The sequence below is a fragment of the Festucalex cinctus genome, chromosome 20 (assembly GCF_051991245.1).
Source record: "Festucalex cinctus isolate MCC-2025b chromosome 20, RoL_Fcin_1.0, whole genome shotgun sequence".
Lineage (NCBI taxonomy): Eukaryota > Metazoa > Chordata > Actinopteri > Syngnathiformes > Syngnathidae > Festucalex > Festucalex cinctus.
In genome coordinates, this window is record NC_135430.1 from 4,594,190 (window position 1) to 4,609,479 (window position 15,290).

Consider the following 15,290-nt stretch of genomic DNA (forward strand, 5'->3'; position numbering starts at 1 on the left):
TATGTATTTATTTTTTATTTTTTTAATATACATTTTTACTTCTATGCATGTGGCAAGTTGCAATCTTTGGAGTTCCAATAGATGTTCTAAAATATATTATTTTTATTCTTCATTATTACAAACATTCTTTACACTAGAGAACATTATTAAAAAAAACACACACACACACACACACACACAATTACTTAGCTGAATAACTAATTACTTTCAGGAAGCAGTAAGGGAGTTACTAACGCAATTACTTTTTAAAAGAAGTAATTTGTAACTATAACTAATTACATTTTTAAAGGAACTTGCCCAACACTGTTCCTCAGCACATGTGATGTCATTATCAGTCGACAGCATGTAGAAAAATTACTTTTTAAAGGGATACTTGACTCATTGAACAGTTTTCAGCAATGAAAAGGGAATATTTTGTCCAGAATGAATTTGATAACTTCATTATATTTCATGTTCAATGAATACCTTTACAAAGTAATTTTTCGATTTGCTGTCGACTGATTTGACATCACCTGTGCTCAGGAAGTAGGTAATGACCAATCACGGCTCAGTTTACTGACGAAACCCAGAAATCAGGTGAGCCACGATTGGTCGTGACCTAAGTATCCCTTTAACAACATTTTCACATTTGACTTTTTTACTTCTGAAAATGATCCAAATCACTACTTGTACTTTCACCTTTTCCACACGTTTCTGCACTTGGACCGCAAGTACAGTGTGAGTAGTTTTGCTACCTGCGCCGCCGGTAGCGGCCCAGCGTCAAGACGCTCTTGACTCCCTCGCGGGAAAGGCACTCTCCGACGCTGCTGCCAACGTGTTTGTACAGCGGGAAATTCCCCAGACAGCACAAAGAATATATTTATCTCGCAAAGCCACTGGCGGGCGGAGAAGATTTTTGCCGAATAAGCGTCGAGGGAATACTCCACTGGCAGAGACGTACAAAACACACAAGACGTTTACTCGGCTAACGTCGCTAAGCTAACAGAGCAAAGATGAAGAATGGACAAGGAAGATTTTTACTCGGTTAATGTCGCTAAGCTAACAGAGCGAAGATGAAGAACTGACTCGGCTAACGTTGCTAAGCTAACAGATTGAAGGTGAAGAATTGACTCGGCTAATGTCGCTAAGCTAACAGAGCGAAGGTGAAGAATTGACAAGGAAGATGTTTGCTCAGCTAATGTTACTAAGCTAACAGAGCAAAGATAAAGAATTGACTCGGCTAATGTTGCTAAGCTAACAGAGCCAAGATGAAGAATCAATAAGGAAGCCGTTTACTCAGCTAATTTTGTTAAGCTAACAGAGCAAAGATGAAGAATTGACTCAGCTAATGTCACTAAGCTAACAGAGCAAAGATGAAGAATTGACTCGGCTAATGTTGCTAAGCTAACAGAACGAAGATGAAGAATCAACAAGGAAGACGTTTACTCAGCTAATGTTGCTAAGCTAACAGAGCAAAGATGAAGAACTGACTTGGCTAATGTTACTAAGCTATTAGCGCAAAGATGAAGAATGGACAAGGAAGATGTTTATTCAGCTAATGTTGCTAAGCTAACAGAGCAAAGATGAAGAATTGACTCGGCTAATGACGGTAAGTTAACAGAGCGAAGATGAAGAATCAACAAGGAAGACATTTACTCAGCTAATCTTGCTAAGCTAACAGAGCAAAGATGAAGAATTGACTCGGCTAATGTTGCTAAGCTAACAGAACGAAGATGAAGAATCAACAAGGAAGACGTTTACTCAGCTAAAGTTGCTAAGCTAACAGAGCAAATATGGAAGAACTGACTCGGCTAATGTTGCTAAGCTAATTGAGCAAAGATGAAAATTGGACAAGGAAGACGTTTATTCAGCTAATGTTGCTCAGCTAACAGAGCAAAGATGAAGAATTGACTCGGCTAATGACGGTAAGCCAACAGAGCGAAGATGAAGAATTGACTTGGCTAATGTCGCTAAGATAACAGAGAAAAGATGAATAATCGACAAGGAAGACGTTTACTTGGCTAATGTCGCTAAGCTAACAGAGCGAAGATGAAGAATTGACTCGGCAAACGTCACTAATAAGCTAACAGAGCAAAGATGAAGAATGGAGAAGGAGGACGTTTACTCGGCTAATGTTGCTAAGCTAACAGAACAAAGATGAAGAACTGTCTCGGCTAACGTTGCTAAGCTAACAGAGCGAAGAGGAAGAATCGACAAGGATGGTGTGATTTAAAACAAAAAATACATATCGCATAATTGTGGGGATAAAACAAGCACAAAGTTTGACCTTAAGAAAGTTGGCCTAGGTTAATGCCAAAAAAAAGCAAAAGGCCAGAATCACAAAACATTGTTTTTCTTAACAGATGAATGACATTTTCTTCCATTTCAATTGCAAAAAAGCTCAAAAGTGTAAACAAACGTGCCGCCGTCATGTTGTTTTGAGTCAGCGGTGAAAGAAAAGCGATCATATTTGTTGTATTGAAGCAGCCAAGATACAAAATAACAGTTCGTCAGGTCGTCTAGTGACGTAAAAAAAACAAACGGAAAAAAAACAAAAACATCCTATTAATAGAATTTATTTCTGTCTCCTGACCGTCTCAAGCTAAATTTAGCCCATTAGGTAACAAGAAGAAGGAAGAAAGGCAAGTTCTAAAAATGGATCATCAATCGGGATGGCAACGTCTGCATCCTTAACACCGGAAAGTCAATATGGACATGTTACGGGTGCGCGCATGCGTGTGGCTGTGCAGATAGCGACATGAAAACGAGCAGCCGTTTTCTGTGTCGTTATCGTGTTCAAGGCGGTAAGCACGCAGACATAACAAAGATGCGAGACAATAAGACGTAAATCCAGCAAATAAAAAGCGTGACACGGGACACAACCGGGTGTCAGCGATCATCGCTGATGGCTTTTTGTCCGTTTGTGTTGTTTGTTGAATCCCAAACGTTACCCGCACACAAAATAACGACAAAAGCTCGAGTCCTTGGAGAGCAGATATGGAAATTGAAGATAATTTTTTTGCACAATGAAATGAATCCAAATCAGGGTTATTATAGTTTGGGAATTTTTCATTTCTCACCTAGTGTTGCATTTCGGCTGAGTTATAAATGAAAAAGCAGGCGAGGCAAGCCAAAAGTCAAGCATGCAAAATTGTCGCCTAAGAGTGATGTCATCTGAAGCTGCTTTTCTATTGGCTGCTGCGAGATGATGTCACTTCTGTGGGACACACTTTCAAACGTCCTTATTCCAGTTCATATCGAAAAATCGACTTCAAATCACATTTCAAAGCATCCCCAAAGTCTTGTGCATTCAATTCATTACCAAAAGACTAAAAGGAAGGACATTTTTGTGATACTTATAGTTAGTTTTGTAAACATCAAATGCAGTTTCAGTTAGTTTTTGTTTTTTTTGTTTTTTTTTAAAAAGCATTTTCGTGCACATGCATGCACGCACGTCTCTGTCATTGACTGTCCATGGAGAGGAGGAAGTACTCAGACAAAAGGGGGTGTGATGAATTATTGAAAGGGGTCTGGCTGCAATCCATTCCACGGCATGCATTATGGAGCACATGTGATCTCCAGCCAGGCCCAAAAATGGCCACGCGGACCCACGGACGGATGAGGGAGCCATGACGGGATGCCACCATTTTTCATCATGTTTGTCAACAATAAACGAGGAAAAACTGTCACCTGAACTGAGATGATGACCAAAAATGAAAAAATTGAGCCTCCCGACATGCCGACCCTTTTGCTGGAGCGGGTCACATATATATATTTTTTTCGTTTATTATGTTTTTTTGTTTTGGTATGATTTTTAGTTTATTATAAATGTTTTTTTCATTCATCATAGTTGTTCTTTTTTCATTTACATTCATTTTTTTCCATTAAAAATATGTTGTTGTTGTTTTAATTTACATATTATACAGCACAGTATATATTTTTTCATTTATTATGTTTTTGTTTGTTTTTTTGGTATGATTTTTATTTTATTAGAAATGTTTTTTACATTCATCATATGTTCTTTTTTCATTTACATTGATTTTTTTTCATTAAAAGTATGTTGTTGTTTTTAATTTACTTACAGCACAGTATATATTTTTTTCGTTTATGTTTTTTTGTTTTGGTATGATTTTTAGTTTATTATAAATGTTTTTTTCCATTCATCATATATGTTCTTTTTTCATTTACATTAATTTTTTTCCCATAAAAAGTATTTTTTTAAATGTACTTATTATTCAGCACAGTATATATATTTTTCCCGTTTATTACTGTAAATAAATAAAGACTGTGCTGTTGTAAGCGCATTCAATTGTAAATTATTATTATTTTTTTTCAAATGCAGTTTGAATATCATAGGAGGAAATGCTCATCTGTTTGACATTAATACATAAACTGTCATTCAAATGTGAACTACTCATAGTGACATCATACAGTCGTGAAAAGAAGGCGGGGCCAGTCGCACGCATGTAATCAAGACCAACATGAACGTGACACGCTTCCACTTGAAAGAGAGAGAGAGGATCGATGTTTTGCTGCCTGTTCCACGGACACTCACCTCCATCGTGGTCAGGTTGCAGTGATGGGTTCCAGCAAACCAGCCATCAGTGGCGCACTGGTCGATATCAACATCCTGGAGATCGACGTCCACGCGCACCACGCCCCTGCAACACGCCAGGACAAACATCAACCTGCTGACGCCGTCCACTCGGGATGCCAACAAATTGTAAACTAGCGACACCTGAAGTGACTTGTTAGGCCAGCGATAAAATGGCTAATTAGAACGCTCACACAAATCACAGAGTAATAACTGTAATAACACTGTAATAAGCCTAACTGCCTTATTGCTGTCATGTTGTCTTTCGTGTAGGTGTACATAAGCCAGTTAAATTCACTCTGCTCCACTTAAGTTCATGTGTAAACGTGACAATTTAATGACAATATAGTAATAGTGTAATAACAGTGTAAAATAATAAGCCATACTGCTTGTCGTGTTGTCTTCGTGGAGATATATAGGAGCCATTTAAATTCACTCATCTCCACTTAAGATCATGTGTAAAGATGACGATTGGATGACCGCATAGTAGTAGCGTAATAACAGCGTAATAACAGTGTAACAACAGTGTAATAAGCCTCACTGCCATACTGCTTGACTTGACTTGTCTTCGTTTGGTGTACAGAAGCCAGTTAAGTTTATTTGGCTCCACTTAAGTTCATGTGTAAACGTGACAATTTAATGACAGCGCAGTAATAGTGTAATAACCGTGTAATAAGCATAGTAATCGTGTAATAACAGTGTAATAACAGTGTAAAAATGCTAGGCCTCATTGCTACACTGGCGCTGTGTTATGTTACTGCAGGTATAGAGCAGCCAGTTAAGTACAGCGGGTTCCCGGTGGACACTGGGCGACTCGGAGGCCAGCTTGCGACTGTTATTAATAACTGCGGGCTGCCAGGGGCCAACGTGACCTCGCTCTATTCCGCCACACCGCTGCTTGCCTGCCGACATTTTTTTTTTCTTACTTGGCAGAGAAATTAGCTCTGCTTCACTTTCGCCGTTTTGCAATAACAGGAGTAGACGCAGAAAACAAGAGCATTGTAGACCAATCTGTCAACTTTTTGCTTTTCTCTTCCTTACATTTGTTTTGGTTGACCTTCCAGCAATCCTGAGGGTGCATGCTAATGTGTTGACCACCAGATGGCACTGTTTTATTACAGTTGTAATACGTGTTTTGTATGCAATACAGAGTAGTGATTGAGGTTTGTGTCTCAAAATGAACTTCGATTGTGTTCAACTGTTTTTCACGTTTCAATTTTCCAGATTTCTTTTGGGGGGGGGTGGGGCTAAAACAGCACGACATCTTGGAGTGTGGCACGAATCCCCCCCCCCCCCCCCCCCCCCCCACTATATAAGACTTGAGCGCCTTTGTTTGCAATTGCAATGCGTAGTTCGCTAGCTTGCCAAAACTAGATCGCTGGCGTAAGCAGCTTTAGAGCGCCTCATCGTTAGCCGTATATTATCGAATATTATCGGTGGATTTCTTTATTATCTGGTTTATCTGTGTGACGTCAAAGTGGATGATAATTGCTGATAATTATTGGCAGATTTCTTTATTATCTGGTTCATCTGTGTGACTTTCGAATTGGTCGATAATTGCCGATAATTATCGGCGGATTTCTTTATGATCTGGTTTATCTGTTTGACGTCAAATTGGTTGATAAATGCTGATAATATTAGCGGATTTCTTTATTATCTGATTTATCTGTATGACGTCAAACTGGTCGATAATTGCCGATAATTATTGGTGGATTTATTCATTTTCTAGTTTATGTTTGATGTCAAATTGGCCGATAATTATCGGCGGATTTCTTTATTATCTAGTTTATCTCTATGGTATCAAATTTGTCAATAATTGACGATAATTATGAAGGATTTCTTTATTATCTGGTTCATCTGTTTGAAGTCAAATTGGCCGATAATTAGCGGCAGATTTCTTTATTATCTGGTTTATCTGTTTGACGTCAAACTGGTCGATAATTGCCGATAATTATCGGCGGATTTCTTTATTATCTAGTTTAACTGTTTGATTTCAAATTGGTCAATAATTGACGATAATTATCAGGGATATCGTTATCTGGTTTGTCTGTGTGACTTTCAAATTGGCCGATAATTGCCGATAATTATCGGTGGATTTCTTTATTATCTAGTTTAACTGTTTGATGTCAAATTGGTCGATAATTGACGATAATTATCGGCGGATTTCTTTATTATCTGGTTTATCTGTTTGAAGTCAAATTGGCCGATAATTATCGGTGGATTTCTTTATTATCCGGTTTATCTGTATCATGTCAAATTGGTCGATAATTGCCGATAATTAATCGACCACCGATATTATCGTGCATCCCGCAAGCAAAGCGCTGCAATTATCCCATTTTTCGCAGTCAATTACGTGGCGATGTTGACGTGACCGACGGACGGAACGACAAAAGCCGCATGCCCCGATGAACAAAAAGCGAAACAAAACGAGACAAAAACGACAATGTAGTGCATTATGTCACAAAGCATAATAAAAAAAGAAAAAATGAAAAGCCTTCCCAGAGGCAAATGTGTGTTAAGTGACAGAAATGCATTACGCTGACAAAGGGGAGGAGGAAAGAAAGAAAGTGCGTCCGGCGGGCAGGACGAGGATGCCGCCACTCCCAAACGTCAGCCGGCGTTTCTTTTTATGGCCTCGTGTCGCCTCTCGTAAAACAGGACGCGCCGCCGCCAGTGGCCAAAAATGCCGTCAAAAGCAAAGCAAATCAAATCAAAAGCGGGCCCGCTTCGCCGTTGGATTTTTCGTCTGACGTGTGATGTCATCTTCCACAGACGGGATCCGCGTCCACTGCTGACAAACGCAGTGAGAAATCGCTCGGCTGATGGATCGCTTGCTTTTGCTCATTTAGAATTGCCACCATCATATATTTGATTAGAGCTGGGAATCTTTGACCGTCTCACGATTTGATTCGATTACGATTTTTGGGTCTACAATTCGATTCAGAATCGATTTTCGATTCTCGATTCAAACGATTTTCGATTCAAAATTATTTGATTGCCAAATGATTTCTGCTTCAATTTATAGATATGCAAAAAATTGTTATGATCTACTCCAGTCTGCTTTGCAAGACAAAATGACAAATAGAGACATTAAAGTGTCTTTTTTTTGTTGTTTAAACATTTATTAATTGTGTATTGTAAGTGCCTTTTTCCACAAAAAAAAGCATGTAGGCTACAACTGCCTTTTTATCTTCTTCATTTCTAATTTACATAAAATCGATTTTTGGATATTAATATCAATTCGATTCGATTACTAAATGAGAATCTCGATTCTTTTATGAATCGATTTTTTGGCACACCCCTATATTTGATAACAAAATAATAATAATAATAATAATAATAATAATAATAATAATAATAATAATAATAATAATAATAATAATAATAATATGTTCACCAAATAAAATACAACCGAAAATGCTTTTTAAAAAATGAAAACTGAAACTGCATTTTCTGTTTCTAAAACGAACTATAATTAACGCAAAAAATGTCCTTGGTTTTCGTCTTTGGTAATGAATTGAATGCATGAGCCTTTGGGGATGATTTCAAATGTGTTTTTGTTTTGTTACCTTATTCTTTACTGCACAAGTGATATTTATTAGGGCTGGGAATCTTTGACTGTCTCACGATTCGATTCGATTATGATTTTTGGGTTGACGATTTGATTCAGAATCGATTTTCGATTCTCGATTCAAACAATTTTCGATTCAAAATGATTTGATTCACAAATGATTTCTGCTTCAATTTACAGAAATGCACAACATTGTCATGATCTACTCCAGTCTTCTTTGCAAGACAAAATGACAAAGAGACATTAAAGTATCTTTTTTTTTTTTGTTTGTTTGTTTAAACATTTATTAATTTTGTATTGTAAGTGCCCTTTTTCACAAAAACAACATGTGGGCTACAAATGCCTTTTCCCCTTCTTCTTCATTTCTAATTTAAATAAAATCGATTTTTGGATATTAAATATCGATTCGATTCGATTAATAAATGAGAATCTTGATTCTTTTATGAATCGATTTTTTGGCACACCCCTAATATTTATGTTTATGTACAGCACTTTGTATTAGTGTTGTTCCGATACCGATTCTGGTATCGGCAGAGGCCCCGATACTGCATTAAAACAGTGGTATCGGTATCGTGAGTACTAACAAGTAACATGCCAATACTATTAATTCCAACGCTAATATAGGATTTTGGATGCAGCATCTTGTGTCTTGCTCGTGCACGACATTCACTGATTTGTGACATGTTCACTGCATGCCGATCTAAGATATCCTATGGGCACTTGAATGCTCTGAACCAATGGCAGGACTAGACAGCTTTTTTCATGTTGAGTGATAAAAAAACCTTAAGTATCGGTATGAATCGGTATGGGCTGATACTGCAAACCTGGGGATCGGAATCGGTATCGGGGGCCAAAAAACGGTATCGGAACAACACTACTTTGTGCAAGCAGCCAATAGAAGAGCACCAAAAGATGACGTCGCTCACATGCTGGCTTTTTAACTCATTTGCTCCCAATAATGTGTAAATACTTTTTTTTTAGGTTTTAAGTGTCGGCAAAGACGGATTTATACGTTATTTTGTTGTTGTTTTTTTTATGCTAAAGCATACAGAAGGCTTTGATGCAGCCTCTCAGCTGCAAAGAACGGTTGCAGAAATGGTAGTTATTACACAAACGGCCAGCAGGTGGCAGAAGAGCAAAGGAGATCAACCAGGGCCATGTAGAAAAAAAGCTAAATTACTTACAATTTCAAATAGATTTGTGAAAACTGATGAAACTTAGCTCTCTTCTAATGCTAATTGCTACAAAAAGGAAACAGATCGAAACATACTATTTTTTTTTCCTGATGAAAGAAGAGACTTTCATCTTTCTTTTGATAGGTTCCATGCTTTTATAGCAATAGAAGACAATATTCTGTGGGCCTTGCAAAATCGATCAAAATCCAGTCAAACAGCCGGGAGTGAACGGGATTCCTTCTGTGAAAATGGCTGAGAGGGAATGAGTTAAATGTTGCGCACAAGTAATGCACATTTAAAAAAAATAAAATAAAACTAATACTAAAACTAAATCTAAATTAAAACTAATCATTTATTAAATAACGCAAACTAACAAAAACTAACAAGAAGCGCCCAGAAAACAAATTAAAACTCAATTGAAAAAAAAAGCTAAAAATAACTGAAATGAAAATTCCAAAACTATAATAACCCTGCACAGTGACGTCATCTTGCAGCAGCCAATAGAAAAGCATCTTCACATGACGTCACGCCCATGCTGGTTTTTTAATATTGCGCACAAGTCATACACATTTAAAATATTTAAAAAAACTAAAACTAATACTGAAACTAATTAAAACAAAGCATTTATTAAATAACTACAAATATCAAAAACTAAAAGAACTGCCCTGAAAACTAATTCGAACTAACTAAATTTAAGAAGAAGAAGAAAAACTCGAAAACGAATAAACTAACTGAAATGAAAAATTCCAAAACTATGAACAATCCTCCTCACAGAGCGGATTTGGAAAAACGATTTGGATGCCTACGCGGATTGGACGCCGATCCCACGCTTGTAAGACACAATTCATCGTGTGTGTAATCGTTGTGCGAGATATCGAAACTCAAACTGGAACAGAAGTGAGTCACTTTTCTCACCTGATATGATTTAAAAACAAAAAAAACAAAAAACGAGTCACCTTGCGCAATGCAGTGTCAGGCAAGGAGGAATTCGCCATTAAATAGGACAAATCAAGATGTTGTTGTTGTACATGGTTCATTATTAATTCATTGTGGCATTGATTGCGCATTGAGCTGCTGACTGAACAGAGGCCATCTTGCAACACTCATATCAAGAATCAGTCACATGACTCAACTTGGCAGGAGCATGACGCGGGAAAAATACACAAACCTCATTTTGTCATACGCTAATGGCATAACTGATTATATTGATATACAGTTTTGCTTCGTTTATTGCGGGTTTATCTTTCGTGACCTCGTTGTTTTGTGGAATTTTATTTTATTTTTTTGTACAGCGTGCTCTTTTTTTTATTGTAAATATGCTTTTTTGTATATATATATATATATGTGCTTGTGCTTGTGTTTAAAGAAATGGGATGAGGACAAAAGGCAAAAATAATTACATTTTCAGTTGCATGAAAAATGTGATTCTTTTCCAAAAATATCCGTGTTAAAAAAATAAAATAAAATATATATATATATATATATATATATATATATATATATATATATATATATATAATTAACAGGTTTTTTTTTGGTTTTTTTGTTTAATTAACGTGGACACCCGTAACACCCGCGATAAACGAGGAAACACTGCACTGTATTGTGCGTGTCAAGTTGTTTTTATCAAAAAGATGAGAGAACATTTCACGTGAATGTTAAACATTTCCGATTTCTAAAATTATCTGCTGACAAAAATATATATACATGGCTAAAATGATTGTCCTGACTAAAAGTACACTAAAACGTTGGCAGTTTTTGTTGACTAAAACTAGATGAATAAAATGGTGTTTTCTTGGCCTCAAAGACTCACATGATAGATGGACTAAATAAAATTAAAAAATTTAAAATGTATTATAATTTTAAAAATATGAATATAAATAAATATATTATAAATAACGTATAAATTATTTTTAAAAATTAAACTGGGCTAAAACTAGACTAAATCATTGACAGTTTTTGACTAAAACTACACAAATAAAATGTTTTCTTGGACTAAAATAAAGACTAAAATTCTAGATTTATAGTCAGCAAAAAACAAAAAAGGGCTAAATTAAAATCAAAAAATTTATAATTATAAATATAATATAAATAAATACATTATAAATAATGTAGTAAAAATTATTTTTTTTTAAATTAAACTGGACTACAATGAGACTAAAACATTAACAGTTTTTGTTGACTAAAACTAGACGAATAAAATGTTTTCTTGAACTAAAATAAAGACGAAAATTCTAGATTTAAAGTCGGCAAAAAAAAAAAACTGCACTAAATTAAAATAAAAAAATGTAAAATTTATTATAAACAATTCTAAACATCTTAATATAAATAAATATATTCTAAAAAAATATATATTATAACTTATTTTTTTTTTTAAATGTTATTAAACTGGACTAAAATATTAACAGTTTTTGTTGACTAAAACCACACGAATACAATGACGTTTTCTTGGACTAAAATAAAGACTAAAATTCTAGATTTATAGTCGGCAAAAAAAAATGTTATGGTGTGGCTGTGATGGGTGGAACCAAAGATGGAAAAACCAGGCAGGGAGAAGAGGAATGAAAGCAACTAGAATAACTTTATTGATGGGATGAAATGGGGATAGACCTGTCGTGAAGAACGGGGGCACAACTGGCATGATGAACCTGGCGTGGACTGAGGCTGAGACTTGCCGTGGACTGAGGCTGAGACTTGGCGTGGACTGAGGCTGAGACTTGGCGTGGACTGAGGCTGAGACTTGGCGTGGACTGAGGCTGAGACTTGGCGTGACGTGGATGACGTGGAAGACTTGGCGTGACGTGGATGACTTGGAAGACTTGGAAGACTGTGCGTGACGTGGACGACTTGGAAGACTTGGAAGACTTGGCGTGACGTGGAAGACTTGGAAGACTTGGCGTGACGTGGAAGACTTGGAAGACTTGGCGTGACGTGGAAGACTTGGAAGACTTGGCGTGACGTGGAAGACTTGGAAGACTTGGCGTGACGTGGAAGACTTGGAAGACTTGGCGTGACGTGGAAGACTTGGAAGACTTGGCGTGACGTGGAAGACTTGGAAGACTTGGCGTGACGTGGAAGACTTGGAAGACTTGGCGTGACGTGGAAGACTTGGAAGACTTGGCGTGACGTGGAAGACTTGGCGTGACGTGGAAGACTTGGCGTGACGTGGAAGACTTGGCGTGACGTGGAAGACTTGGCGTGACGTGGAAGACTTGGAAGACTTGGCGTGACGTGGAAGACTTGGAAGACTTGGCGTGACGTGGAAGACTTGGAAGACTTGGCGTGACGTGGAAGACTTGGAAGACTTGGCGTGACGTGGAAGACTTGGAAGACTTGGCGTGACGTGGATGACTTGGAAGACTTGGCGTGACGTGGATGACTTGGAAGACTTGGCGTGACGTGGATGACTTGGAAGACTTGGCGTGACGTGGATGACGTGGAAGACTTGGCGTGACGTGGAAGACTTGGCGTGACGTGGAAGACTTGGCGTGACGTGGAAGACTTGGCGTGACGTGGAAGACTTGGCAGACTTGGCAGACTTGGCAGACTTGGCAGACTTGGCAGACTTGGCAGACTTGGCAGACTTGGCAGACTTGGCAGACTTGGCAGACTCAACACTGTGATACAACATTCAAACATGCAACATGCAATGCTCCCACACCCGCGTGAGACAAACACCACTCCCTTATACCAACACTAATGACACGAACAGGACACACCTGGGAGACACAGCAGGCAGAGGGCACTAATTAGCAACACACACCAGGAAGGGAAGACACAAGCAGGTGGACAAGGTTAACCATAATGAGACTGGGGAAAAAGACAGGAACACCAGACAACCAACACTCACCAAAATAAAACAAAAACCCAACCCAAACAAAACCGAAACATGACAAAAAAAAACAAAAACAAAAACAGACTAAATTTAAATTTAAAAATTACAAATTTATTATAAACAATTCCAAACATCTTAATATAAATAAATATATTATAAAAACAATATTATAAATTATTTTTAAAAAGTTAAATTAAACTGGACTAAAACGAGACTAAAACGTTGACAGTTTTTGTTGACTAAAACCAGACGAACAAAATAACTCAAAGACTCAAATGTTAGATTTATAGTCGGATTAAAAAAAAAAAAAAACTGGACTAAATTAAAATTAAAAACTGAAAACATTATTATAAACAATTATAAATATATTAAAATAAATAAATATATTATAAAGAATATATTATAAATTATTTTTTTAAATTTAAATTAAACTGGACTAAAACTAGATTAAAACGTTGACGTTTGTTTGTTTACTAAAACCAGACAAATAAAATTCTTTTCTTGGACTCAAATAAAGACTAAAATGTTGGATTTATAGTCGACGATAAATGGACTAAATAAAAACCGGGATGAGGTTGAACTAACTATGTTAAAAACTAACAAGCGTGATTAAAATTTAAAAAAAAAAAACCTCTGTGGAGACCTTAAAGAATACAAAAGGCCACTGACGTGTCACATGATCCGTCTAGTGATGCTCGAGAGGCAACAACAACAACAACACAAAAACTCCCTTGCTGAAAAGTGTGACGGATGTTTTGAGGCTGCAATGAAAGTAAAGCGCAAACGGTCCGACGTCAAAGCGTCACTTTTGGACGAGGAAGCGTTCGATCAAGTCGCTTCATCCACACCAATGACATCGACGTCAATGACTGCCTGCGAGCCAGCACAGGTGTATCATTCATTGACGAGCCCACACGCACGCACGCACACACGCACCACACACACGCACGCAACTCGCGATGCGGATGAATTATTGATTGAGAAGATGATGTTGGTCAACATCACACATGACGACACCAGCAACGGCGAAAACACATCAACGCTTTTTTTTTTTTTTCCCTTCTGCAACTGCGTGACTCATCACCCCTCATTGAAGTTTGATTTCACGCCTGCAGCCAGAGGTTTTCCCACCGTGGCTTGCTTGCACTATTTTTAGACTCCACTTCAAACTTCAAACAAGCGTCACTCGTCACGTATTATTACACCTCCTACTTGTGTGACGATATATATCCATATCGCGATAAATCGCAATACTTTGTCGCCCAATAGATTATCGACAAACCAACGAATGCATCGCGATATTTGTAGTTCATATACAACCACTAGAACGGTTCCATTGTTCATGCCTTATTAAGTAATAACCTGGCGGGCCACTAGTGGGAGCGCCTCACAAGAGTGTCGAGAAAATGCACGCAAGTCTGCAAACGAAGAAGACTCATCAGCGCTCTTTGACTTGTGGCTGGAGCGTGCCATCTGCCTCGCAACCAGGAAATGGGCATGTGCAATGCTTGATAATTTTATTACATGTTATAACATAACAAGTAATTATTAATATATAATATAATAATATATGAAGTTAATAAATGCATATATTTCACAATAAATACATAATATAACATTTATTGTGTGTAAAATTTATAAATGCTTATATTATTAATATATATATATATATATATATATATATATATATATATATATATATATATATATATATACATATATTTCAAATATATTAAGGGTGTGAATTGCCTAGAATCTGGTGATTCAATCCGTATCACGATTCATCTGTAGATATAGGTATAGTTGCTGATAAGATACAGTATATATATATATATATATATATATATATATATATATATATATATATATATATATATATATCCATCCATCCATTTTCTTGACCGCTTATTCCTCACAAGGGTCGCAGGGGTGCTGGCGCCTATCTCAGCTGGCTTTGGGCAGTAGGCAGGGGACACCCTGGACTGGTTGCCAGCCAATCGCAGATATATATATATATATATATATATATATATATATATATATATATATATATATATATATATATATATATATATATATTCTTCTTCACTTGCTGCTTCAGGTCTTTCCAGTGCACTGCTCTTGATATAATGGCGT

General features: G+C 37.0%; 1 protein-coding gene across 3 annotated transcripts in view; it reads right to left on the minus strand.

Annotated features, from left to right (window-relative positions):
• The window catches only part of LOC144009087 (metabotropic glycine receptor-like), an 85,479-nt gene that overhangs the window by 57,860 nt on the left and 12,329 nt on the right, over positions 1-15,290 (minus strand). For all 3 annotated transcript variants that reach the window (XM_077508590.1, XM_077508589.1, XM_077508588.1), the window contains exon 2: positions 4,535-4,640. In XM_077508590.1, coding sequence (XP_077364716.1) covers positions 4,535-4,640 — 106 coding nt within the window. The remainder of the gene's footprint in view (positions 1-4,534; positions 4,641-15,290) is intronic.